Source organism: Oreochromis aureus, linkage group 11 (genome assembly GCF_013358895.1).
Source record: "Oreochromis aureus strain Israel breed Guangdong linkage group 11, ZZ_aureus, whole genome shotgun sequence".
In the NCBI taxonomy this organism is placed as follows: Eukaryota; Metazoa; Chordata; class Actinopteri; order Cichliformes; family Cichlidae; genus Oreochromis; species Oreochromis aureus.
This window is the reverse complement of record NC_052952.1, coordinates 16,165,333-16,190,345: the sequence shown is the minus strand read 5'-3', so window position 1 is coordinate 16,190,345 and position 25,013 is coordinate 16,165,333. Positions and strand designations below refer to the sequence as shown.

The following is a 25,013-nucleotide window of genomic DNA, read 5'->3' as shown; positions in this document are numbered from 1 at the left end:
TGGTGTTGTTGCTCCCAATATTCTCTTAGACAACCTCTGAGGCCGTCACAGAGCAGCTGTATTTGTACTGACATTAGATTACACACAGGTGCACTCTATTTAGTCATTAGCACTCATCAGGGAATGTCTATGGGCAACTGACTGCACTCATCATTGCACTCAATGATGTATGATGAATGAATGATTTTCGTTCCACTTCTCACGTGTACACCACTTTGTATTGGTCTTTCACGTGGAATTCCAATAAAATTGATTCATGTTTGTAGCTGTAATGTGACAAAATGTGGAAAAGTTCAAGGGGGCCGAATACTTTTGCAAGCCACTGTAAATAATATACCATTGTGGAGGTATGCAAAGACAGCAAGAGAGTTCCCGAGGCTCTTCTGGGAGTCGGAGTCAACCAGAAAACGTCTCCCTGAGCGTGAGTTCTCTATGAAGAGCAGCCTTTCCTTATCGTCAGTGGTCGTGGCCACTACAGAGTGCTGGTGTTCCTAGCAAGGACAGCGTGCTCTGCGTGAGCTCGACAGCAGTACCATCACCCAGGCACGAGAGAGAGGAGTTGCTCGGCCCGCTCTGCATCAGAGAGCAGGAGTAGCACCACCGCAGCATTGCCTTGAGAGCGGTGTATTTCCCTTGGGTGGGGGGATCCTGGAGGAGGGTCATGATACGGCGGGTGGACAGTGGATCCAGCGAGGCCACCACATAATGGTATTTCATGTAGCAGAAATACCCACTGGTGCACGGACTTAGAGTGCAAAAGGCTCGGATGTCACCACTTCTAATGTTGGGTCCATCCATCAGTTTGGTGATCCTTTTTAAGGGCAGATGTTGAGGTTGCCCGTACACTTCTGTAAGTGCTCTCATGGTGTCAGCAAATGGGAATGGACTGTTACTGAATGAGTCAGCAAGGATGGAAGGACATCTTGAGAATCAGGGGACGATTCAACTTAAATTGATTTTGACTGTGCGCTGCGCTGCTTTTCAAGATCTGCTTCATTTAGACTGTGAGTGAGCTCCTCAGTCAGGCCATGCTGGCTCTTCTTTGGACATTGAGACTCATCCCCGATTGGCACCTGTGGAGCATTTTCAGGCTGATGTGTGCCCTTTTGACCTCTGATTGGCACCAGCTTACTAGTGTGTGCAGGTGTGGTTGACATTCCATCCTCAAAAATTGCAGACCGTGATGTGGCATGCTGTGGAGCTAGTACAGGGGAGCTAGAGATTAATTCTGTCAGGCGTTGCAGATCCAGTTGCAGTTGATCGTTTTCCTCTTTCATAAATATAATATTATTTTAGATTTTCTCTAATACACACAGCAACGAAATTATACAGGCTCAAACAGCTACATAGACTCATCTTTTAATTAGTGGTGCTGAAGGTTCTACAGATCAGCTAAATCAATTGTATGTAAGTACAGGTTATTCTGATGTGTCACCACTTTGCCAAGATCTAAAAGAAAACTGAAGCTGTCACACTCAAAAGAATACTGGCTATACATCTGTGTGTCACTCATGGAAAGCAGCTAGCTGCTGGGAGAGTACAAGTAACAATAATGAGTATACACACTTTGTACTTTATGACTTTTTAAGCATTTACTTATTTTACAAAATTGTAACTTGTAATTGTAACAAAACTGAAACTTTCTATCTCTAGTGAGCTCTGGGGAAATGACTGGAAGCATTGTGAAGGTTTGAAGAAAAACTGGGCTGTGATGGGTTCTTTTTTTTTTTTTTCCATCAGCTAAGAGAACAAGATCAAAGAGATCAGCGGTGCCACAAAAAGCAGATGGTGGGCAGTTGTACTGCTGGCACTGTTGCAGAGGTCACCCCGGCAGCAGCTGATTTCTTCTCCAATGAATCCTGAGATTTGCGCAGTTTGTATACCTGAGCAAATCATCTTGGAGGTGCAGCCCTTTAATTTAGTAGTTTGTCCTCCTAAAGGCACTGAGAAAACAAGAAGGATTTTATTGTGCTGCAACTTTGAACAAAGGAATCTCTGAACCTTCAACTGAGCAGAAAAGAACAAACATGCAGAAACCTAATGCTGTGGGCCCATTACCTGCTGCTGAGATGCAGTAGTCCTCATTTCCATTGCAGGTTAGAGTTTTGGTGCAGTCGTTTCCATCACATTGGAAGCACTTTTTCCCATTTGGAGAGGAGATGCTCCAATCTATGAAGCACACAGATATACGTAATATTTGTTTTATTGTTTATTTTATCCAAGTGCCAAAAACATCAGATACTCAAAAAATGTACATTTAGGTTATTAAAACTGTCTGCCTCTAACATCATAATTTTGAAAAAATAAACATTTCACAGTTTTTACTGTGTTACTGAGAAGTTCAATAACTTTTCACAGATGGATTACTTTGTCCTCAGGTCAACAAGTGAACATGGTGATTGAGAAAAAAATGATTTTCCTAAACCTCACTTTGTAACTTTTTCCACATAATTAATAAAATCAGACTTATTTACCACAAAAGGAAATACCATTTCAAAATACCAAGAAACATGGTGTAAATTACCAGGGGAATCTTGAGAGTTGCAAAGATCAGAGGTGCAACACATGGTGTTAAATACAGTTTGGACAAATCCAAAGTTGACTGAGCCACTGAAGCACTGATCAGATGGAACACAAGTTCTCCCTATAAATTTATATTCTGAACCACCTGAAATCAGAAAAGAACCATTGTAAACTCGGTTAGATCAGAAAAGAATAGAATAAGAACTATAAAATACCATTTTACCCATATTTGAAATCGTTCTGGCTGAACCACACTGAGTGTTGGAAGGACAATCTCTTGTTCTCGCATTGCAGCTTCCAGATGGTATGCATTCGTAACATTTCAACGCACAGACTGAGAAAACAGAAAATATTTAAAGATAAAGATGAGTTAAAACATTTTTTCTTGTCTACAAAGGATGGACAAATTCCAAAACATTAACTAAAATAAATAGGTTCAATCATAGAGAGTTAACAGTACAACAAATAGTACAATTGTTTGTGGAAGATAGACTTTACTGGGTTTTAATGTTGTAGAAGCATTGAATAAGAAAATGTTTCACTGAATATTACAGAACTTACCTTCTTAAAAATGTTAAGGAACAGATGACTAAACAAAAACTTGCCTTAAGGGAGCCGCACTATCCCAAGGATCAGCACAAACATCTTTTGTGATTGTCAGATAGAAGTGGATTTTAGTTTAGTTTCTGTTTAGATTATAAGTAATTCTCATTGTGGGGAGGGGTCTTCTCTCTCTGACCACTCCTTAATTCTGCCTTTGTTATATGCACAGCATATAACAGCTGTAAATACATTTACAAATACAGACTGTTATTTAAGGGGTAGAAGCCCCTTTTTAGAAATGGTTCTGAGATCTTGTGAAAGCTGGAAAGATTAAAGCACAGTTAATGCTTTAGTCCTTTTGGTTACCTTCAATGACTGACTAGCTTTTGGATAGGCCACTGAATTTAATGACTCAAAATCCATGTACAAAACTCTTGTGCAAATATACTGTACTAGTATTACTAGTCTATTAGTAGAATTACATTCTACAGAATTTTCCCTGTGGACATTATAACAGATCCATATTTTACTTCTTTAACACAAGATCATGTGACCTCTTGGCTCCATGTAGTTTATCCCACAACTCTGCACTTTCTGGGTTTAGATTACTAAATACATATTAGAACCGTCTATCATTAAAATAGTATAACATCTTTTCTGTGTTATTCTTTTAGTATAAATATTGCTGAAGGACTCTGTTAAAACTAGCTTGAAGACCTGAATTAATTAAGTTTTAATTCCATTCGTTTCATTTAATTTTATTAAAATGTTTTATTTATTTTTCTTTCCTATATTTGACAGAATCCTCTGTAAGGTTGTTTTATTCCATTGATGAAAGTACTGTTGTTATATTTTTTCCCCAAACAGCCTTTTTTAAATGTCAGTTTGTTGTATGGTGGTTCTTAAAGAAAGCTTCATTTCTTGTACAGTTTAAGCAAAAAGTGAAAAACAAACGTGACTGTACAAAGTGCAATACAATTACATGACAAAAACAGTTATCCAGAGCACCCTACCCCTTTCCTGTCTCCACTGCCACCATGAGCCCCATTTACATTTCTGTCCACCCCTTAATATATGCCTGTCTAGAACCAGCCTAGTTCCACAAGCAGTTCACTTAAATACTAGCTAATGAACCTAATAAAGGTTCATTAGTACACTAAGAAAATCTACTGGAGCTCTCAAGAGAAATTATTGTGAGCTGTGATTCTTTTCCCCACGCTGAGCCATTTCAACCTATTTTAGGGTTTCCCCCACCTGCTGAATCCCACCATAACCTCTCCCCCATTCACAACAACAACAGTTGCCTTTATTGTTGTTATATATATATTATATATATATATACGTCGCCCGGATCAACAAGGTCCGCGTCAGGTGTTGAGGAACCAGGGCACCCTGATGACAAGTGGGCTACTGGAACAAGAAGGCATCGGTGGGCAAGAGACGAAAACAGGGCGTTGTTGGAATGCTACTACGCAAGTAACCCTGGCGGAAGGGGTTACATGAATAGGATGAGGGACCTATGGATTCTTCGATACCCAACATCCACAATGACGGCGAAACAACTAGTAGCTCAGTGTTCCAACATTCGAAAGAAGGGACTGCTCTCACAGCTAGAGATTGACGGTACAACATAAATGCTACGGCAAGGAGGAGTCAGGGCGCCAGGTCAGGGGAGATATCATCACCCCCACCCAAGATTGGGTACATAGCCCCAAGTGCGATAAGAGAAGGATCGTTGAGTGCCAGAGGAACTGACCTGAAGGATAGGATCATGGCCAAGCTTGAAACCTGGATCCCCGTAGCCAGTTACCAAGATTACGTGAAGTACCCTCAGAAGGTCTGCTAGATGATGTTAACGCAGCACTACGGATGATACCTACAACCACGACGATACCGACACTAACAAGCTGATCTACACTACGGCAGCAGTGATCAGTGAGATGTTTGGCTACAAGTTGAACAGCCACAAGGGGCAATACCCTCCATGGAGAAGGAGGCTAGAGGGCAAGATCAAAGTAGCACGGAGGAGGTTAGCCAACTAACGGAGTTGCAGAAAGGTGCGACAAAGAAGGTGCATAAGAAATACAGCAAGCTGTCCATACCTGAGGCCTTGAAACTGCCAAGCAAAGACTCACAGCCTTGGCCACCCGCTTGAGGAGGTACACCAGAGAGAGAGAGGCAGGAGAATAAACCAGCTGTTCTTCACAGAACCAGCAAAGGTGTACTCTCAGTGGCAAGGGAACAATAAGAGAACAGCACCACCAAGGCTGGAGACGGAGCAATACTGGAAGAGCATATGGGAGAAGGACGCAACCCATAACGGCAATGCTCAGTGGCTAGTGGATCTGAGGGCAGACCATAGCGACCTCCTGAACAGGGTCCAGTAACCATCACAGTGGCAGATATCCAAGAAAGGGTCTCCAGTATGAAGAGTTGGACAGCACCAGGGCCCGACATGGTTCACGCCTACTGGCTGAAGAAGCTGACTGCACTCCACGGCGTCTGGCAGCACAAATGAACCAGCTGCTAGTTAACGAGAGACACCGGAATGGCTAACCGAAGGTCGGACGGTCCTGATCCCCAAGGACCCCAAGAAGGGACCGGTCCCATCCAACTACCGACCAATAACCTGCCTCAGTACTACATGGAAGCTCCTGTCAGGCATCATATCGGCTAAGATGAACAGGCACATGGGTCAATACATGAGCGGGGCACAGAAAGGGATTGGCAAGAATACCAGAGGCGCAAAACACCAGCTACTGGTAGACAGAACGGTCAGCCGAGACTGCAAGACCAGACTGACCAACCTGTGCACAGCCTGGATTGATTACAAGAAGGTCTATGACTCAATGCCCCACAGCTGGATACTGGAATGCCTAGAATTGTACAAGATCAACAGGACCCTAAGAGCCTTCATCAGGAACTCAATGGGGATGTGGCGTACAACACTAGAGGCCAACTCAAGCCCATAGCACAAGTCACCATCAAGTGCGGGATCTACCAAGGAGATGCTCTGTCCCCACTGCTGTTCTGCATAGGCCTGAACCCCTTCAGTGAGATCATTAACAAGACTGGCTACGGATACCGACTACGAAACGGGTGGTTGTCAGCCACCTCCTGTACATGGATGACATCAAGCTGTATGCCAAGAGTGAACGAGACATCGATTCACTGATACACACTACCAGGCTATACAGCAATGACATTGGAATGTCGTTCGGACTGGAGAAGTGTAGTCGGATGGTAACAAAGAGAGGGAAGGTAGTCAGAACTGAGGGGATTGAACTACCAGAAGGCAAAATTGCAGACATAGAGGACAGTTACAAGTACCTGGGGATCCCATGGCGAATGGGAACCATGAAGAGGGCGCTAGGAAAGCTGCAACCACCAAGTACCTGCAGAGGGTCAGGCAAGTCCTGAGGAGTCAGCTGAGCGGTAAGAACAAGATCCGGGCCATCAACACCTCGCCCTGCCCGTGATCAGGTACCCTGCTGGGGTAATAGGCTGGCCAAAGGAGGAGATAGAAGCCACTGACATAAAGACAAGAAAGCTCCTTACCATGCATGGAGGGTTTCACCCCAAGTCCAGCACCCTGAGGCTGTATGCTAAGCGGAAGGAAGGGGGCCGGGGACTGGTGAGTGTCAGCACCACAGTCCAGGATGAGACAAGAAACATCCACGAATACATCACGAAGATGGCCCCAACTGACAGCGTGCTCAGTGAATACCTCAGGCAGCAGAAACCCAAGAAAGAGGAGGAAGGCGAGGAACCATCATGGAAGGACAGGCCCCTGCACGGTATGTACCACCGGCAGATAGAGGAGGTGGCTGATATCCAGAAATCCTACCAGTGGCTGGACAAAGCTGGACTGAAAGACAGCACAGAGGCACTAATCATGGCAGCACAAGAACAAGCTCTGAGTACAAGATCCATAGAGGCTGGGGTCTATCACACCAGGCAAGACCCCAGGTGCAGGCTGTGTAAAGATGCCCCAGAGACAATCCAGCACATAACAGCAGGGTGCAAGATGCTAGCAGGCAAGGCATACATGGGCGCCATAACCAAGTGGCCGGCATAGTGTACAGGAACATCTGTGCCGAGTATAACCTCAAGTCCCGAGGTCAAAATGGGAGATGCCCCAAAGGGTGGTGGAGAATGACCGAGCTAAGATCCTGTGGGACTTCCAGATGCAGACGGACAAAATGGTGGTGGCTAACCAACCGGACATAGTGGTGGTAGACAAACAGAAGAAGACGGCTGTAGTGATCGATGTAGCGGTTCCGAATGACAGCAATATCAGGAAGAAGGAACACGAGAAGCTGGAGAAATACCAAGGGCTCAGAGAAGAGCTCGAGAGGATGTGGAGGGTGAAGGTGACGGTGGTCCCCGTGGTAATCGGAGCACTAGGTGCGGTGACTCCCAAGCTAGGCGCGAGTGGCTCCAGCAGATCCCGGGAACAACATCGGAGATCTCTGTCCAGAAGAGCGCAGTTCTGGGAACAGCTAAGATACTGCATGGGACCCTCAAGCTCCCAGGCCTCTGGTAGAGGACCCGAGCTTGAAGGATAAACCGCCCGCAGGGGCGTGCTGGGTGTTTTTTTTTTTTTTTTTAACATATATATATATATATATATATATATATATACATACATATACACACACACACATATACATACACATAAAAAAAATTGAATTGAATTGAGTTTTCTTGTTTAGAGGCAAAGTCATCCTCTACAATGTGATCAACAGAAAATAGGGCTAGTTTTTATTTTCCTTCTTTTTCTCTGCTGATGTTCTACTTAACTGATTCAAGCTGAGTACATTTATTAGAATTAAATTTAGACAACAATAAAGTTCATATTCTCTTCTACTTATTATTTTATTATTACATTAATAAAGCACATGGTTTCAGTTACCTTTGCACAAAAACAGCTGGCACCTTGAGGCAACTGTTGTTGTGATTTGACAGTATATAAATAATTGAATTTAAAATAAACACCCTCAAAAAGCTACTTTTACTTTGTTACTTTAAGTACATTTCACTGTCTGGACTTTTACACTTTTACTTGAGTAAAGAGGTTGAATCAGTACTTTAACTTTTACTGGAGTATTTTTTAAGTACAGAATGTCTGTACTTTTGACACCTCTGCCTGTCTGGACTGGCAGACTGGATTTTATTCTTTGTTACCAAAAACATAAATACCCTCTTCAGAGAGGGCTGAAGACTTTTTCACAATCCCAGATACTAATATTATCAGAATGTTAAGAGAGGAAACCCAGTAATAAACTATAAAAGTCCCCAATAATGTCCCAAGATTTAAAAAAAAAAAAAATAAGTAAATGTAATAGATAGATAGATAGATAGATAGATAGATAGATAGATAGACCTTCAGTTGTCTTTCTTTTTCTCGGTCTATGTATGTGTTTTAATACGCTCTGTAGATATAGTTGTGCTTTCAATATGACCTGCTCTACCTCCTGAGGTACAGCCACCCCTGAATGCTAGGGATAGGGTAGAATAATTGTGCAACTTAAAGGTTTCATAATGACCAAGTGAAAAATAAATATGACAATATGGCAAATAATTAAATGAATGAAATAAATAAATGAACTTTGCCAATTATCTTGAAATGTTAATATAGGATGCACGTTTTGAAGATATATTTTAGCTTGTCCTTAACCAAGTGAGCAAAGACTGTTGCATATTCCCTTTTGCTTTTGCAATAGATGTTAAACTGCTCCATCAGCTGCTGCTCTGTCTGGTAAACTTCTTTGGGATGCAATGCACATCAGTTTTTAAGCAACACATTTCCAAGGTAAGCCAATCAATGAAATAAGCACACAATGCTGAGCAATCCTTTATGAAGTGATACTTGTTCTGAGGCTTTCAGTAAAAGGCTGAATGTGCTGGTGTGGTGTGGGCAAAGCCAGACTTTGTAAATCTGAAACCCATCTGCACATTGACACAGTGCCACCTACTGGCCACTGACTGTAATAAACAATAAACTTCAGATACAAATATTGTTTTCTCCCCCTGTTGACACAAGTGAAGCTGTTTCACTTGATAAGTAATTTACTGCAATGCATTCTTAGCCGAATTATAAAATGTACTGAGCAAGCACTGCTATGTTTGTTGTGATTTTCAATTAATTTAACAAATAAATATTTAAATAAACAATAATAAATGTTCATTTCTTCAAAATGACTAAAAGATTTCTTTCATAAGTTAGAGATAATAATAGAGAGCTAACAGTACAATGAATAGTACAATCATTTGTAGAAGGTAGAGTTGTGCAAAGCACCTGGTATTTTATTCTGAATTTGTATTTGTTGAAAAGGGGGGGGAGTATTTGTATTTGTATTTGAGTAAAGTTGCTGTCTGCGAAAGACAGAGTAACTTAAACGTACCATATAACTCCCACAAGTGCATACAATTCGACACAACTACACAAGCATTGTTTTAACCGTTTTAACGTTAACGTTACTCTGTCAACAGCCTACTGTCTAAATTACCGAGCTAATAGAGCTACGTAAACAGAGCGAACACGAGGGCACCCGACTACAGACGTCAATTATGTCGAAGGTACACAAACCTTGTACTAACACATGTTGTAGAAGCATTCAGTAAGGAAACGTTTCATTGAATACTACAGAACTTACTGTTTTAAAAATGTTAAGGAACAGATAACTGAACAAAAACTTGCCTTTTGGGAGCAGCACCATCCCAAGGACCAGCACAAGGATCTGCATTATGTGATGGTCAGACAGAAGTGAATTTCAGTTTAGTTTCTGTTCAGGTTAGAAGTAATTCTCATTGTGGGGAGTGGTCTTCTCTCTCTGACCACTCCTTAATTCTGCCTTTGACAGTGAAAGAACCTGACTATCAAAAATAAGCCTTTGAAACAGAATTCAAGTTTTTTTCCTACTTTTGCAGCAATTCTTTGTGTCCATTTATTTGTTTTATTTTCCACATGGTTCAAGTTAAGTGAATGGCAAAGTTTTTTTATTGCTTAATTCTGTATCAGGACTGGGCCTTTGTAACAATGATCTTTGTAAATAAATGTTCTTACTTAAAAAAAGAATAAATAAATTTGCACATATATATAAATAGACTTCATAGGACCTATATCTAGAAAATTAAATTGGTATTCCTTAGAAATCTTCACTGTTAAAGTAGAATAACATCTAGGGTAAGTTATTCTGTTAGTCCTGATGGGATTCTATTAAAACTAGTTTAAAAACCTGCTTAGTTTCAATTTTGTTTATTTGTTTGAAATTCTAGTGTTATTAAATTTCTTTATAGATTTCTGTATCAGATATTTCACTGATTATTCTGTAAGGTTGTTTAATTCTATTTCTGAAATATTTTTAGGCTGCAAATAATTTTCTTTAAGAATAGACTTTGATGACCAGTGATTGTTTCAGCTGTCAGCAGAGTATGCTTTAACCAAGCAAGTTCTTGAAGAAAGCTTCATTTTTTGTGCTGAATGAAAAACAGAAATAAAAAACAAAATAAAAAATAAAAATAAAGCAAAATAAAAACAGACAAACCAGTTTTCAGTTGTATATTATTCACTTGCATATTTACCCTACTCCTTTTACAAGTGTAATACAAAGACAGAAATCTGTGTTTTCACCTTATAAAACAAGTTAGCTATCAGTACATCGAAACTGAAACACAGTCAACAATGACTTGAATTTAAAAAGCATCCTCAGATTTTTATTAGACATGTGCTGAGAGAAGACATTTTTTTTTCACCTTCACCACCTCTGCACATGTTGTAACTTTATCTGTAACTATCAAAAATCCTGAGGACAGTCTAAGGAAACTATTTAACAAGCAGGACTCGAAGTCTGAATAATTATATTTATTTTATGCCCCAATGATGTTCATACTGACTCTTTCTTCTTTCTGATCTGATCAGTGAAATAAAATTGTACGTAACAGCAGTTCAACATGTGTGTGAGCAGAGCAGATGACTGTATTCAGAGAGGGCTGAGGACTTTTTCACACATACGAGTTGCAAACTGAAACCTGTAAAAACAAAGAAAGAATTGCGTTTGGTTAACTTTTTGTCTGTTTTGTTTTAAATGTCTTGGTATTTCTTTGTGAAGCACTTTGTGATCTTTGTCTTGAAAGGCGCTATATAATAAAATTTTACTTTATTTTGCTTACTTTAAGACTGGAAACAGTTCATTAAACTTCAAAAAATCTGAATAGTGTCCCAAGATTTTACAAAATAATGGTGAAATAACAAAACAGAACTAAAATCCAAATAGTATGTATTTCTGCAACAACCCTATTTATTCACACTTTTATCTTCTTTATATCTTGGGTAGATATATATACTTCTTTTCACTGTAGTATTTTATTTTTTTAATTGATATGCTACTGAGCATGTTAAGAAGAAAATTAACCTGATATCATGCAGCAAGAAATGTTTTTTCCCCCTCTGAATATGTTGTGCTCAAGGGTACATGCAGCAGGTTGCACAGTGCCACAGAAAACTATTTTGCCATGTGTAAGCTACAAACCACCGTTGCTCAATTCCTGTTGTAAAAAGAAGCAGGTTGTGGTCACTGCTGTGACTTAACTGTATAAAAGTAAAGTGGAATTGAGACGCTTTATGCAGGTTGGAGCAAATAAGCTTGGAGCCACAGCTCTTTACAGTCATCTTTTCCCCTCCTAAAAAACACAGAAGAAATAAAGCAAAAAGAATCACAGAATGTTCCTCTGAGCAGAAGAGAACAAACATGCAGACACTGAGTGCTGTAGGGAGATGCAGTAGTCCCCATTTCCATTGCAGTTTAAAGTGAGTATGTATGTATGTATGTATGCATGTATGCCTGTATGTATACACGCGCACACTGTGAGATTATTCTGTTATCATATGTTACCTTATATATGTAATCAAAGTAGTTGAATTATGATACTGCTGTAGATCATATTATACCCCTTAGTATAGAGTGTGTGATCAGTATGTAGTTTTAGTTTGCATTATACTTCTGACTTAAAAGAGTGTGAAAATCATTAGATCTTTTGGATTGACCTGTACTACTCGACACTGTTGAATGTGTTACATGGTTTCTTGACATTTCATACTGCTGAATCATGAAGAGAACGTTGTGTGCAGAGGACCTTGTGCCGATAATAGAAGAGACAGACCACATTCCATACCCCCACCTTTACAGAGAGCAGAGAAACAAGGAGCCGAGGTCATAACTTAGGCGCCGTAAGAGAGAAAGAATGTGAATGTTTAGGCTTTTACGACTAGGTGGGGGCCACTAGAGGCTATAAGAAGCTGAGTAACCCGTCACCATTTTGAGACTTGCTGTGACCCTCTGCAGGCAGGTCTCCCCATCCGGATGGTTTGTGCTCATAAGTGTTGAATTGTATGGAAATAAATAATGGTTGATTGAGCATTTATACACCGAGTATTGTCCTTCCTTCAGCCCAAAGATTAAAAGAATTAGGAGTTTTTAACAACACACACACACACTTACTTTCTGGTAATTAAAGTTAAACTCCAAACTTGATAGAGCCCTCAAAGCATAGAGCTTCCAAAGAATCCTGTTATGTATTTGTAACATTTCAATTCATAGGCTGATAAATGAAAGATAACAATGAGTTAAATCAACTTTTCTTGCCTCCACTGCATGGACAAAGTCTAAAACAGTCACTAAAATAAACAGTTTAAAACATAGAGGGCTAAGGATCAGCACAAGGACATGCATTGTATGACGGTCAGGAAGAAGCAAATTTTAGTTTAGTTGGCTGGCTCTCATCCTATCTCTAAGGGAGAGGCCAGCCAACCTTGGGAGGAAGCTCATTTCCACTGCTTGTATCTACGATCTCGTTCTTTTGATCACTACCCACAGCTCGTTACCATAGGTGAGGGTAGGGACATAGATCGATGGGTAAATTGGGAGCTTCTCTTCTACACTCAGCTCTCTCTGTCACAGTCAGCAGAAGCAGACTGTGGGTCTTCTGTTCTCATTCCACAAATGCATACTAAATGGAGCTTGGAAACGAAACTTGATTTTAACAAAAGGCGAGCCATTTATTGTGTCTGGTAATAAGGTACAAAACAAAGGGCGAGGTGTAATGGAGATCAGTGGTTCCATTACCCTTACCTGTATTTGTATTAATTTGAGTGATTTGTATTTAAAACCTACATTTAAAAAAAAAAAAAGAAAGAAACATTTGCTGGTTAGTGATTCTTTATTAGGTTCATTAGCTAGTATTTAAGTGAACTGCTTGTGGAACTAGGCTGGTTCTAGACAGGCATATATTAAGGGGTGGACAGAAATGTAAATGGGGCACATGGTGGCAGTGGAGGCAGGAAAGGGGTAGGGTGCTCTGGATAACTGTTTTTGTCATGTAATTGTATTGCACTTTGTCAGGCCTCTACCCTAAGACCTGACCAACCTGGGTGAGGCACTGATGTTTATTCTCACTGCTTTTCAGGTGGATCTGATCAACCTATGAAGAGCAGTACATCGAAGTATAAGACATGACATTTCCTGTTGCCACTAGGTGGTGCTCTGACTATTGGTAGCGATCGGACTGGATTTCTTTGAGTTATAGCATTTTCGTTCTTCATGGTGAGACAGCAATGTTCGCCATGCTGCTGGGGTCAAGCCCTTTTGCGAAAACACAATTTTCAAAGTTGAAATATGTTCAGGGGCAGAGCCCTATCATATGTGAGAAGTTTGGTCCAGATAATGTATGTGTGAATGAGCGCAAATAAGAAGTTCATGGCGAATGATCAAAATTCGCCGTGGTGCCACAGCCAGGCCAAAAACTCAAAAGCTCTGCAATTTAATATGGCAAAAATTCACGAGTTTTTGAGCATTTTCAAACCCTCAAAAAGCCTATTCATTTCACTGAAAAATAATAATAATAAATGAAGCCTTCACATGTTTAGTGCTCGGGCCCTAATATAAGCAATTACATTTAGAAACATGACTGTGTCTTAAACATAAAAATATAATGCTATATTAGCTTGTCTCACATATTCAGTGAAATTAAATAACTTAAACCATCATGTGACATGGTTTTCAATAACACTGTTATCAAAATAAACCCAGCAAATAAAAGTGTAGAAACATAAATACCTGTTTATTGTAGTTTCATGGAAACTCAAATTAACAGAGACACATTAAACGCACCTCATTGCTTGCCGTAGCCAGATGGGAGAAAGGGTGTTCTTTGCAGCTGCACTTCATCTCAGAAAGAGTTTAATAAATTGAATTGAACTTATCCACAATACTTTGACATGGTTTCTTTATAAACTTGAGTCCAGCTTGAAGGCAGTGGCAAGATGTGGCAAAACCCACGGTGCACCCGTGTTTTACTTGCTTTGTGTCACTAAAAAAAAAAAAAACAACCCAAAAAACAAAAAAATATTTGTTTGCAACCTAAATTCTTTGTATATGTATTAAGAGAAGTTTGTTAACAGTACTCATGTTTCCTGGTTGCTTCCTTTGCAGGCTGCAGCACAAATAATCAAAAGTAACTCAATCACCTGCGTAAGAGCTCCTGGAGCAAACAAATGTTCCAGATTAGGAGAGTTTGGTTAAGGTGTTTCTAATTTATATATAAGTGGTTGAAGTCTATGTTATTTAATTATTTATAGGACTTGGTACAAATATAAATATGTCTAAATATGTCTACTGCTCTTTTCAGTGCCTGCTCTACATACCTTGGAGAAGTGGTTTTCCACACTTGTGACACACTGCTCCCTAAGCTGGGCATTGACGGGGCTCATGCCTATTTCAACATTTATGACATTCATTTGTTGTTTGTTTATTATTTCTTTTGCCTTTGTTTCAGCCGCTCGTTCATGTCTGTTCTTTCGTTTTCTTTATTGCGTCCACTGATGTGCCCTGGACGACAGGTGCTATCTGCATCACCTGTATTTGTGTTTTGTGTTCTGTGGATTTACATCTCTCTGTGGCTTTGTGTAAGGTAAGTTCATTGTCACGTAGCAGTCTCTCTTTCATACGGGTGTCATTTACGCTGAATTGTCTGTAATCATGTCGTCCTTGTTTTTTTCTGGCGCAGCTCCATGATGAATATGTTGACCGAAATTCCTGGTGACATCGCATGCGACCAGAACTGATGGCGTTGAAAGACAACATTTTTTCTCAGGCTACAGTAATCCCTGAATGCCATCACTCTGCTTCAGTGAAGCAAAGGACTTCAGTTTCCTCGTCTTCAACATCATCAACACTATACACAAAAGAAATTACATGGTGTGTTAGATTTGTCCAGCACGAGAGTATGGGCCTTACTTGTAAATCAGAATGTATAGTTGTGAACTGAGTTTTGTTACCTTGTAAACCACAATATGTGAAAATTTTATGTGTGTGTGTGTAAAAAGTATTTACACAAGTTACACGTTTGTTATGGTCTAGTTACAGATACAAAGCAAAAAAACTATGTGTAAAACTCTGCACTCAAGTTCCCTGACTGTGTGTGACTTTCAACTTGCAAGTACGAATTTTGACTCAATTTTTCTTCCTTTCAGCTGATTCGTCAATGTCATGTCAATCACAAATTTAACAATCCAATCAGAGAACAGATGGGTTTGGCTGTTAGACGGTTGCTTTACTGACTGTCAAGTACAAAATATTTATGACCACAATTTGAGCCCAATTTGCACAAAATAGTTTTGCTGCATGAAATTTTTCTTACTTTTTACTAACTCAAAAACAAACAATATTTAATTACAAACAATACACATACATAGGTTAATCCATCATTGATATTGGCTTCATCCCAAACCATTCCCAAACCAAAAGCCCTGGATGACCAGCGAGGTCCGCTCACTCCTCAAAGCCCACGATGCCGCCTTCAGGTCAGGTGACAGAGCTCTGTACAGGGCTGCTCGAGCTGACCTGAAAAGAAGGATTAAAAAAGCCAAGTCCGACCACAAAAGAAACATCGAGTCCCACCTGTCCAGCAACAACACACGGGAGGTGTGGCAGGGAATGCAAGACATCATCAACCACAGAGGCAGCACTGTGAAAACAGGAAACCTGAGTGTGCAGCTGGGAGAGGAAATAAACAGCTTCTTCACCCGCTTTGAAACACCACAACAGCAGCACTCATCTGCCTCAGCCCTGCTCCCATCCTCATCCTCACCTGGTTCCTGCACCGCTCCACTCACTGTAACGGAGCACGATGTCAGACGTGTGCTCCTAGCAGTGAACCCCAGGAAGGCGGCCGGTCCAGACGGAGTACCTGGCAAGGTACTAAGAGCATGCGCACACCAGCTCACCCTCATCTTCACCAGACTCTTCAACCTCTCACTGGATCAGGCAGCCATCCCATCCTGTCTAAAATCAGCCACAATCATCCCAGTGCCGAAGAAGTCTCCCATCTCCACCCTGAATGTTTACCGCCCTGTGGCCCTCACACCGGTAATCATGAAATGCTTTGAGAGACTAGTCCTTCAGCACATCAAGGATTACCTCCCCCCAGAATTCAACCCCCACCAGTTTGCATACCGCGCAAACAGATCCACAGAAGACGCCATCGCCACAGCCCTCCACGCTGTGCTGAGTCACCTAGAGCAGCGGCAGAGCTACGTCTGAATGCTCTTCATGGACTACAGCTCAGCCTTTAATACAATCATCCCGGACATCCTCATCACCAAACTGGTCACTCTTGGCCTCCCTCCTCTCACATGTGCCTGGATAAAAGACTTTCTCACAAACCGGCCCCAGACTGTAAGAAATGTACATAAAAATTACAGTTAATAACTGTAAAATGGCAACGGTAAATTACCATTAAATCAAAAAGAGTAATTGATTGTAATATGGACATTACATTTCTGTAAATTGAAAAACGGTGATTTGCTTTTATTTTTACACTGCTAATATGTTGAAAATATATTAATGTACTGTAATATGGCACATTGTCTTTGAAAACAACAGGAAAAATCTGTAACATTATTTACAATTAATCACCCTACAATTTACATAATAACTCTGTATGAATGACAATCTTTCCTGCTTTTTTCATTTGAATTTACGATTTACAACTGTATATTAATTACCTAAAACATACCGTACTTTTAATTTTAACAAAATGTCAAAACATTGTTAGAATTATTGTGAAAATTACAGTGAAATGTTTTTAATATTAACAAGCTCAGGCTGTTTGATAAAACAGTATATGTTAACAGTACATACAAACAATTACTAATAATAAAAAATATGTATATTTCTTTAAGTTCTAGAGTCTCACCAAGTATAACACAGCTATTTACAATGAAAAAAAAAATATTTTGTGTTATAGGGAGGTTTAAATCATGGATTTACCACTGTTCAGTCCGTGTTCAATCTGTTTGAGTGTGATACCACCTGCTGAAATTAAAATTAATTGATCAAAATGAAATACAAAAAAACAGCGGCTGCACTTCCTGAGAGTCCTCAGGAAGTACAAGCTGAACTCCAACCTGCTACTGACCTTCTACCGCTCGTCCATTGAGAGCCTGCTAACCTACTGCATCACGGTATGGTACGGCAGCTGCACCAAGGCGGATAGAGTGAGGCTTCAGAGTGTGGTCAAGACAGCACAAAAGATCATCGGCTGCCCTCTCCCCTCCCTGATGGACATTTATTCCTCCCGCTGCCTCAGCAGAGCAGCAAACATTATCAAGGACAGCTCCCACCCTGGTTTCAACATGTTCAGCCTGGTTCCCTCAGGGAAGCGCTACAGGTGCATCAGCACAAAAACCCACAGACTCAAAAACAGTTTCTTCCCCAAAGCCATAACCACCCTGAACTCACACATGCACCGATAACACAGCCCCCAAATTTTTTTTTTTTCTTCCCACTTCCTCTATGGACCACCACTGTGCAATACCAATTCTATGTGCAATAACCCAACTGTATATACACAACACTATTTATTACATATTACTTTTTTTAAAACCGGCTTGTATATTTGTACATTTTATATATCTTTTTCCCTCTGTTAATACTGTCCATATGTATATAGCGCTGCAGAACTGCACCCCCACCCCCCCAGCATGTTTGCACTGAGTAGGAGATGCTCTGTATCTCATTGTACAACTGTATAGTGACAAAGGCATTCTATTCTATTCTATTCATCCTCACTGTCAGCACGGCTGTGGGTTCCCACACACATTATTACAGACTTTAATGGAAAAACCTTATGAACACAAGGACACACATGTGTACAAACAGGTACTCAGATACACGATCTTAGTCAAGTCAAGTCAAGTGGCTTTTATTGTCACTGTACATCAACCATGTACAGTGGTACAGTACAGAGTGAAATAAGACCGCTTTGCTCCGAGACCCTGGTGCTACATATCACATATAACGAAGAAACACAGGACTACGTAAAGTCCAATGTGCAAAAATTGCAAAAAAACAAACAAACAAACAAAAAAAGACAAGACAGTGCAACACTAGACAGAACAGGATGATACAGATACAAGACAGTGCAATGGAAATCTGCAAAATACTGAGTAAATATTCAGTATTTTGCAGATTTGCAAAAGTAACTTTGTGTCTGTAGGTGTGTGTGTCTGTGAGATACTGCAGATAACTGCTTGGTAGTCACGTTTATGAAGGTGCGCATGTGTGTGTGTCATTCCAGTCACTGAATGTTCAGGAGTCTGACAGTTTGGGGGAAGAAACTGTTCTGTAGTCTGGTAGTGAGGGCCCGGATGCTCTGGTACCTCTTTCCAGAAGGCAGCAGGCTGAAGGGTGTGTGTGAGGGGTCCTGCACGATGCTGGTGGCTTTGTGGATGGAGAGGGTGCTATAAGTGTCCATGATGGAGGGAAGAGAGGCTCCAATGATCTTCTCAGCTGCTCTCACTATCCGTTGTAGGGTATTGCAGTTACGGTGCAGTTACCATACCAGACAGTGATGCAGCTGCTCAGGACACACGAGATAGTCCCTCTGTAGAACGTGTTGAGAATTGATGGAGGGAGATGGGCTTTTCTCAGCTTTTGCAGGATGTAGAGATGCTGTTGGAGAACCTCTCCTGGTCCCCCGCCAGGTGGACACCAAGGAATTTGGTGCTTTTGACAACCTCCACAGAGGATCCATCACTGTTAAGTGGACAGTGATCTCTCCGTGCTCTCCTGAAGTCACCTTCATCTCTTTTGTTTTGTCCACGTTCAGAGACAGGTTGTTGACACTACACCAGTCCATTAGCTGTAGCACCTCCTCTCTGTATGCTGACTCTTCGTTCTTCCTGATGAGCCCCACCACAGTCGTGTCTTCGGCGAACTTGATGATGTGGCTTGAACTGTGCATTGCTGCACAGTGGTGAGTCAGCAGAGTGCACAGCTGTGGGTTGAGCACAAAGCCCCGAGGGGCTCCAGTGCTCAGTGTGGTGGTGTTGGAGATGCTGTTGCTGTTCTGGACTGTCTGAGGCCTCTCCGTCAGAGAGTCCAGGAGCACACTACACTATTCACTCTATATCTCCGGACCTTTTGTCACCCAGCTGAAAAGAAATACTCTGAAGTCACAAACACCTGTAATGCTTTTATTTAAAAAGAACCTCTGCACAGAGGGAGATCATGCAACCTACAAGCAGATCTGAGGGGCAGTCCCGCAGATCCTTTTGTTTATACTTGGTGGCCGCACCCCTAATGGTCATCTACAGCAGTGGTTCCCAAACGCTAGGCCCCCCTTTGTTTTATAAGAAAATCTCCCTCCCCAAATACGGCAGCAATAAAATAAACTATTAACTCTTTTATGCTACGTCCACACCTACACGGGTGCTTTTGAAAACGCAGCTTGTCGCAGCCTTTCGTCCACCTGTAAAGGCATGAATCACCAAAAACTGAGAATTTTAAAAACTCCTGCCAGGTTTGAGATTTTCGAAAACTCAGTTTTTGCGTTAACGTGTAGACGAGGAATACAGAGTTCGTCACGCAACATCAAAGGTGTGCGCCTTTTTTGACGTCACGCTGTACGCCACGTTATTTTTTACATGAGATGAATTTCTACAATTGCTTATAGAGACAAAATATTGTTACTATTAATCTTATTATCTTCAGTTTTTACATGCTTACATATACACACACAGTTACTGTCCCTCCATTTAGAAATGCAGAGGCGCCAGAGTGTAATTATTTTACATGTAGTTGTTTTTTCCTGTGAAACAATATTCAACATTGCTATCAATACATTTTCAAAAAATGTCTCTTTGTTCAAAAACATAAACAGCTGTGGGATACTGTTTGTTAACTTTACTGTATAAACAGCTAAAGTTGCCAAAATTTCAGGAGTAGTCAGTCATTATAACAAGTGTTTGTGAACTAAAAATCAGGAATGTGTGATATTGTTTGTCTGTAATTTGAACAGCCCAGCGCATGCTCCCAATGCAGGGAAAACCAGTTCTTCTAGGGAGACCTTGGCACTTGTGCAGGTGAAGCCAAAGGCAAGATATGCTTCATCCTCTTTGGCCATATATAAGAATAGAATAGAAATAAAAATACTTTACACAACTGTAAAGAATAGAATAAAATAAAATAAAATAAAATAAAATAAAATAAAATAAAATAAAATACTATATACAGTAGAATAAATAGAATAAAATATACAATAGGATAAAAATAGAATGCAAATGCTTTATACAACTGAGTAAAAAATACAACTTTTTCAGAAAAAGAGTATTGATATGTTAATGACCCTAAATAAAAAATAAAAAAGTCTGACATCATTATGCCCACACAGCTTCCAGTTTTAAGCAGAAACACTGATATGCACACTTGAACATGTACAAACACATAAACAAGCAGTGATGACAACGCTGGCACAGTTTAACGTGGAGTCTATTTACACACCGCAAAAAGCAATAGACAGAGCCATTACCGAGACTCTGAGCTCAGGTAGAGTGAAAGAAAACAGCATTGCTGTTCCTGTTCACCGTTAAAACCTTCACTGGGAAAAGGGAGCGGCAGTCCTTTATCAAAGCCTCTAATGAAGCCGCTATGGAACACAGAACAGAAACCAGAAGGCAGAACTCTGACAAAGAAAACCAAAAGACTAGAAATGATAAATAAAGGCAAAATCAAAGTACAATAATAATGAAAAACTCTGGGTTGATGACCCAGGTCTCCTAACAAAACATCATATACCTGGTAAAATATATTACAAATACCATAAATAGCAAGGGAAATTACTGGACTTCATCGTCTTAGGCCTACAAGTTCATTCAAACTTAAACTATACCAGCCAATCTGCAAAGATTGGACACAGACTGAACTCTTTGGTAAATCCAATGCTGGACAACCCATCCATTTGATACATATACAAATACATCTTTATCTCGGAGCTACATAATAGCACATTTTAGTCCAAGAGTGGAGAGCTTTCTGTTGGGTTTAAGTCAACCCTGCTGGTAAACAGAAACTGTTACTGAAAGCAACAACACAGACACCACAGTACATTTTACTTGCAAGGGGAGCATTGGAGGGCAGTGCTGCCTCCTGTCCAAGCAACTCCAACTCCTCTGCATCCGCCTCAGTCTTTTATTGACAACAGAGGTTGCACATAATACAGTTAACCACCTGACAGTTTTAAGGCAAGCATCTGTAAGCAAAGTGTGTGTGTGACACTTTCTGACACACCATACATGGCAGTTACCTCTCAATGACATCTCTAGTCACGTCATTTAGAGCATGACCTTTTAACAAATCAACATGTACAAAAGCAGAAGTAGCAGTAGAAATAGCAGGAACTTGTGGTTTCTTGTGTGTGATGGAAAATTATAGAGACTTGACAGCTTCCTTTCTGCACAAAGCTGCACACAGAAGCCTATAAAACCTAATAAGGATAAGATATTTTATCAGCACACAAATGATTATATATTCCTGAGCACAAATGACAATTGTTTCACTTACCCAAAAGTCTGTTTCTAATGACACTGTTGAATGCTGAACTGTAGTCTGTACACAGCATTCGAACATAGGTGTCCTTATTTTCAAGGTGTGAGAGGGCTGTGTAGATGACTGCATTAACTGCATCTTCTGTAGAATGATTCTTACGATATGCAAATTGCAGAGGATCTAATGTGTCCGTGATGGCTTCTTTGATATGGGACAGGACTATTGTTACGACTCGGCTCGAAATGACCGCAACCAGAGCGGGATGTCACGCGACCTCCCACGCCCAAACAGACACAGCCACAGCATTGGACTTTAACAATAATTTATTCACACTAATGGCACAATGGGGGGAGTGTATACTTTCGGGGTGAGCCAAGGCCAACACAACAAACAAAACTCAACCTAGGCTTCGGTTCCCCTCTGACCTGTTCATGGAAAAGAAAACAAAGAAATAACACAGACTGACCTCCCTGGTCTAAAAACACAGGAGAAAAGAAGGTATCCCAAAATAATCGGCAGTTCACCCCTACTTACTCCGCACCTCACACACATGCCCAACTTTTTAACTAAGAGACTATAGCTGCGGCCGCTCCGTCTGGAACAAAGGCAGGTGCATGGGAAGTCTGCCACACATCCCCAGCGCAGCTCTTCAGACGCCCTTTTGCAGTTCATGTCCACCGCAGGAACCAGTCACATCAGGCCGTTCATTAGGTCCACCAATCACAGCCGAGCCCCTGCACAGGTGAATTTACATACACACATCAAGAAACAGACAAACCAACAGCACACGTAACAACTATCCTCTCAAAACACTTCATTACAATTGAAGTGTGTGTGATAGGGCAATAGTCATTCAAACAGGTTATGTTGTTTTTCTTGGGGAGGGGCACTGGTGGTGGACTTGAAGCATGTACCCTCAAAGCACAGCCGGGGATGTTGTCAGGGCCAGCTGCTTTTCAGGGGTTAGTCCTCCTCAGAACCTTGCATACCTCAGCCGACCTCACAGTGAGTGAAGAGCTCTGTGCTGCCTCTGCTGGTAGAATACCTCTGTGTTGGTTGGTGTTGTGGGTGTCAAGGCGAGCGCAGAACTTATTTAGCTCGTCTGGTAGCACTTTGCAGCTGACTGTGACTCTGGAAATCAGTGATGTGTTGCAGGCCCTGCCACATGCATCAGGAATCTGAGTTGTTGTTGTATCCTTCCAGCTTCAATCTATACTGCCTCTTGGCTTCCCTGATGGATCTATGTAGGTCATATCTGGCCTTTTTGTAGCCCTGTGTCACCAGAGGCAAATGCAGTGGAGCATGCATGCAGCATGGAACACACTTCACAGTTCAACCATGGTTTCTAAATTGGATATGTTTAATAGCACTTGGTGGGGACAATATTGTCAATGCATGTGCTGATGTAGCTGGTATCCACTGATGCACTCAAGCCCCAGAACAGTCTTCTCTCAAGGCAGCAGTCTTAAACACATTCCAGTTTGTAGCATGAAAGCAGCCCTATTGGCTGGGTGAGTGTCCAGAGAGATGACAGCATGAAGGGAGTCCAACCTGATGTGTCCGCTGATCCAGAGTGGTGAAGGCAGGAAGGCAAGAGGGTGCTGTGTGGTCCAGAAAACCTGAAGTGGCTTGAGGCTGTCAAAAGGGGCGGCCAGCACCCAGGTAGACTTACAAACTAGACAGTGAGAGTGGCTGTGTGAAGGACTGTTGTAAGCACAAGGACAATGAGGTAAGTTAATCGTAGACATAAAATGCAAGGCGCAAAGGGGACCTGTTACCAACATAGGATAGCTGACAAACTGGTGAGGAACAGATAAGGAAGGTGGCCTTAAATACTGCCTGTTGATAGCCCTGGATCACTGATAGGTGAGCAAACAGGTGTGGTGATGAAGCTCCACCCAGGGGTGAGAACATGGAAAAATACAGCCAACTCACCCCTGGGTGGAGCCTCATCACCACACCTGTTTGCTCACCTGTCAGTGATCCAGGGCTAGGAACAGATAAGGAAGCTGGCCTTAAATACTGCCTGTTGATAGCCCTGGATCACTGACAGGTGAGCAAACAGGTGTGGTGATGAGGCTCCACCCAGGGGTGAGAACATGGAAAAATACAGCCAACTCACCCGGATTATGACCAAAACAAACGTGACTGACCATGTAACAATACACACACACACAATAGATACCTTCTAAAATACACATGTATATTTTACAAGCATGTACATTTGTACATGGTACAAATTAGTCTTTATAGGTTTTTTGTGGCTTTTTTATTGATGCGCTACCTTTTCTTGTTTTTGTTTTTTTTTCTAAGATATCTTTAATTCACTTTTCTTCCTGACACATGTGGTTCTGTCACATGTGAATTTCCCCAGTGTGGGGTTAATAAAGTCTATGTCTAAACTGCCTACTATAAAAGTATTTGTCCATTAGATGGAGAAAATATAACATCTAATTCTACCCACTTCCAACATTAACCTTTAAAACAGTGAGTAACATTTAAGCTAACAAACTAATATCTATGATAAAAGTTAGGCAAGTGTAGATTAGTTCAGCCATATTTTCTTTAAATGTCTTATTAATTTGATAACCCCTAATATTGACTATCACATACACATACATTTTAGAATTTATTTATATGTGTGTTAATGTCAGAATCATCAAACAAATCTTACATTCGTTTATATTAGATTATCAGAGTAAATACAAACCGCAAACAAAATGCAAACCACCCAAACCTAGCTGGATCATTAATGCCTACGATGAGTGTATTTACACTTTTGACTCTACATCAGCATAAGTTTGTGTCAGTCACGCAAACTTGAAAGGCAGTTAGTGGGTGACAGTTTGGAAGACAAGAATAATGAGTTCACTTTGCACTGTAAGCACTCCTTCACAAACTCTGTGCTATTCTGTTTACACATATTTGTCAAAATCCACCATATTTGTATTTTACTTTTCTATTAATTTAGGAAAATGTCTCACTGACTCCTTTTATCTTACCATAACTTTTAAATGTGCATGCAAAATGTTTCCAAGACTTAAAGAAAACAGAGATATG

The 25,013-nt window shown here is 40.9% G+C and overlaps 1 protein-coding gene across 1 annotated transcript; it reads right to left on the bottom strand.

Moving 5' to 3' along the window:
- Positions 1–1,343: 1,343 nt before the first annotated feature.
- LOC116324383 (urokinase plasminogen activator surface receptor-like) lies at positions 1,344–9,891 on the bottom strand. The gene is made up of 5 exons (XM_039619209.1): positions 9,770–9,891; positions 2,747–2,857; positions 2,525–2,668; positions 2,059–2,169; positions 1,344–1,943 (listed from the first exon to the last, which is right to left on the bottom strand). The coding sequence occupies exons 1-5, from the start codon at positions 9,813–9,815 to the stop codon at positions 1,741–1,743; spliced, it is 615 nt and encodes a 204-aa protein (XP_039475143.1). The 5' UTR covers positions 9,816–9,891; the 3' UTR covers positions 1,344–1,740.
- Between the last annotated feature and the right edge of the window lie 15,122 nt (positions 9,892–25,013).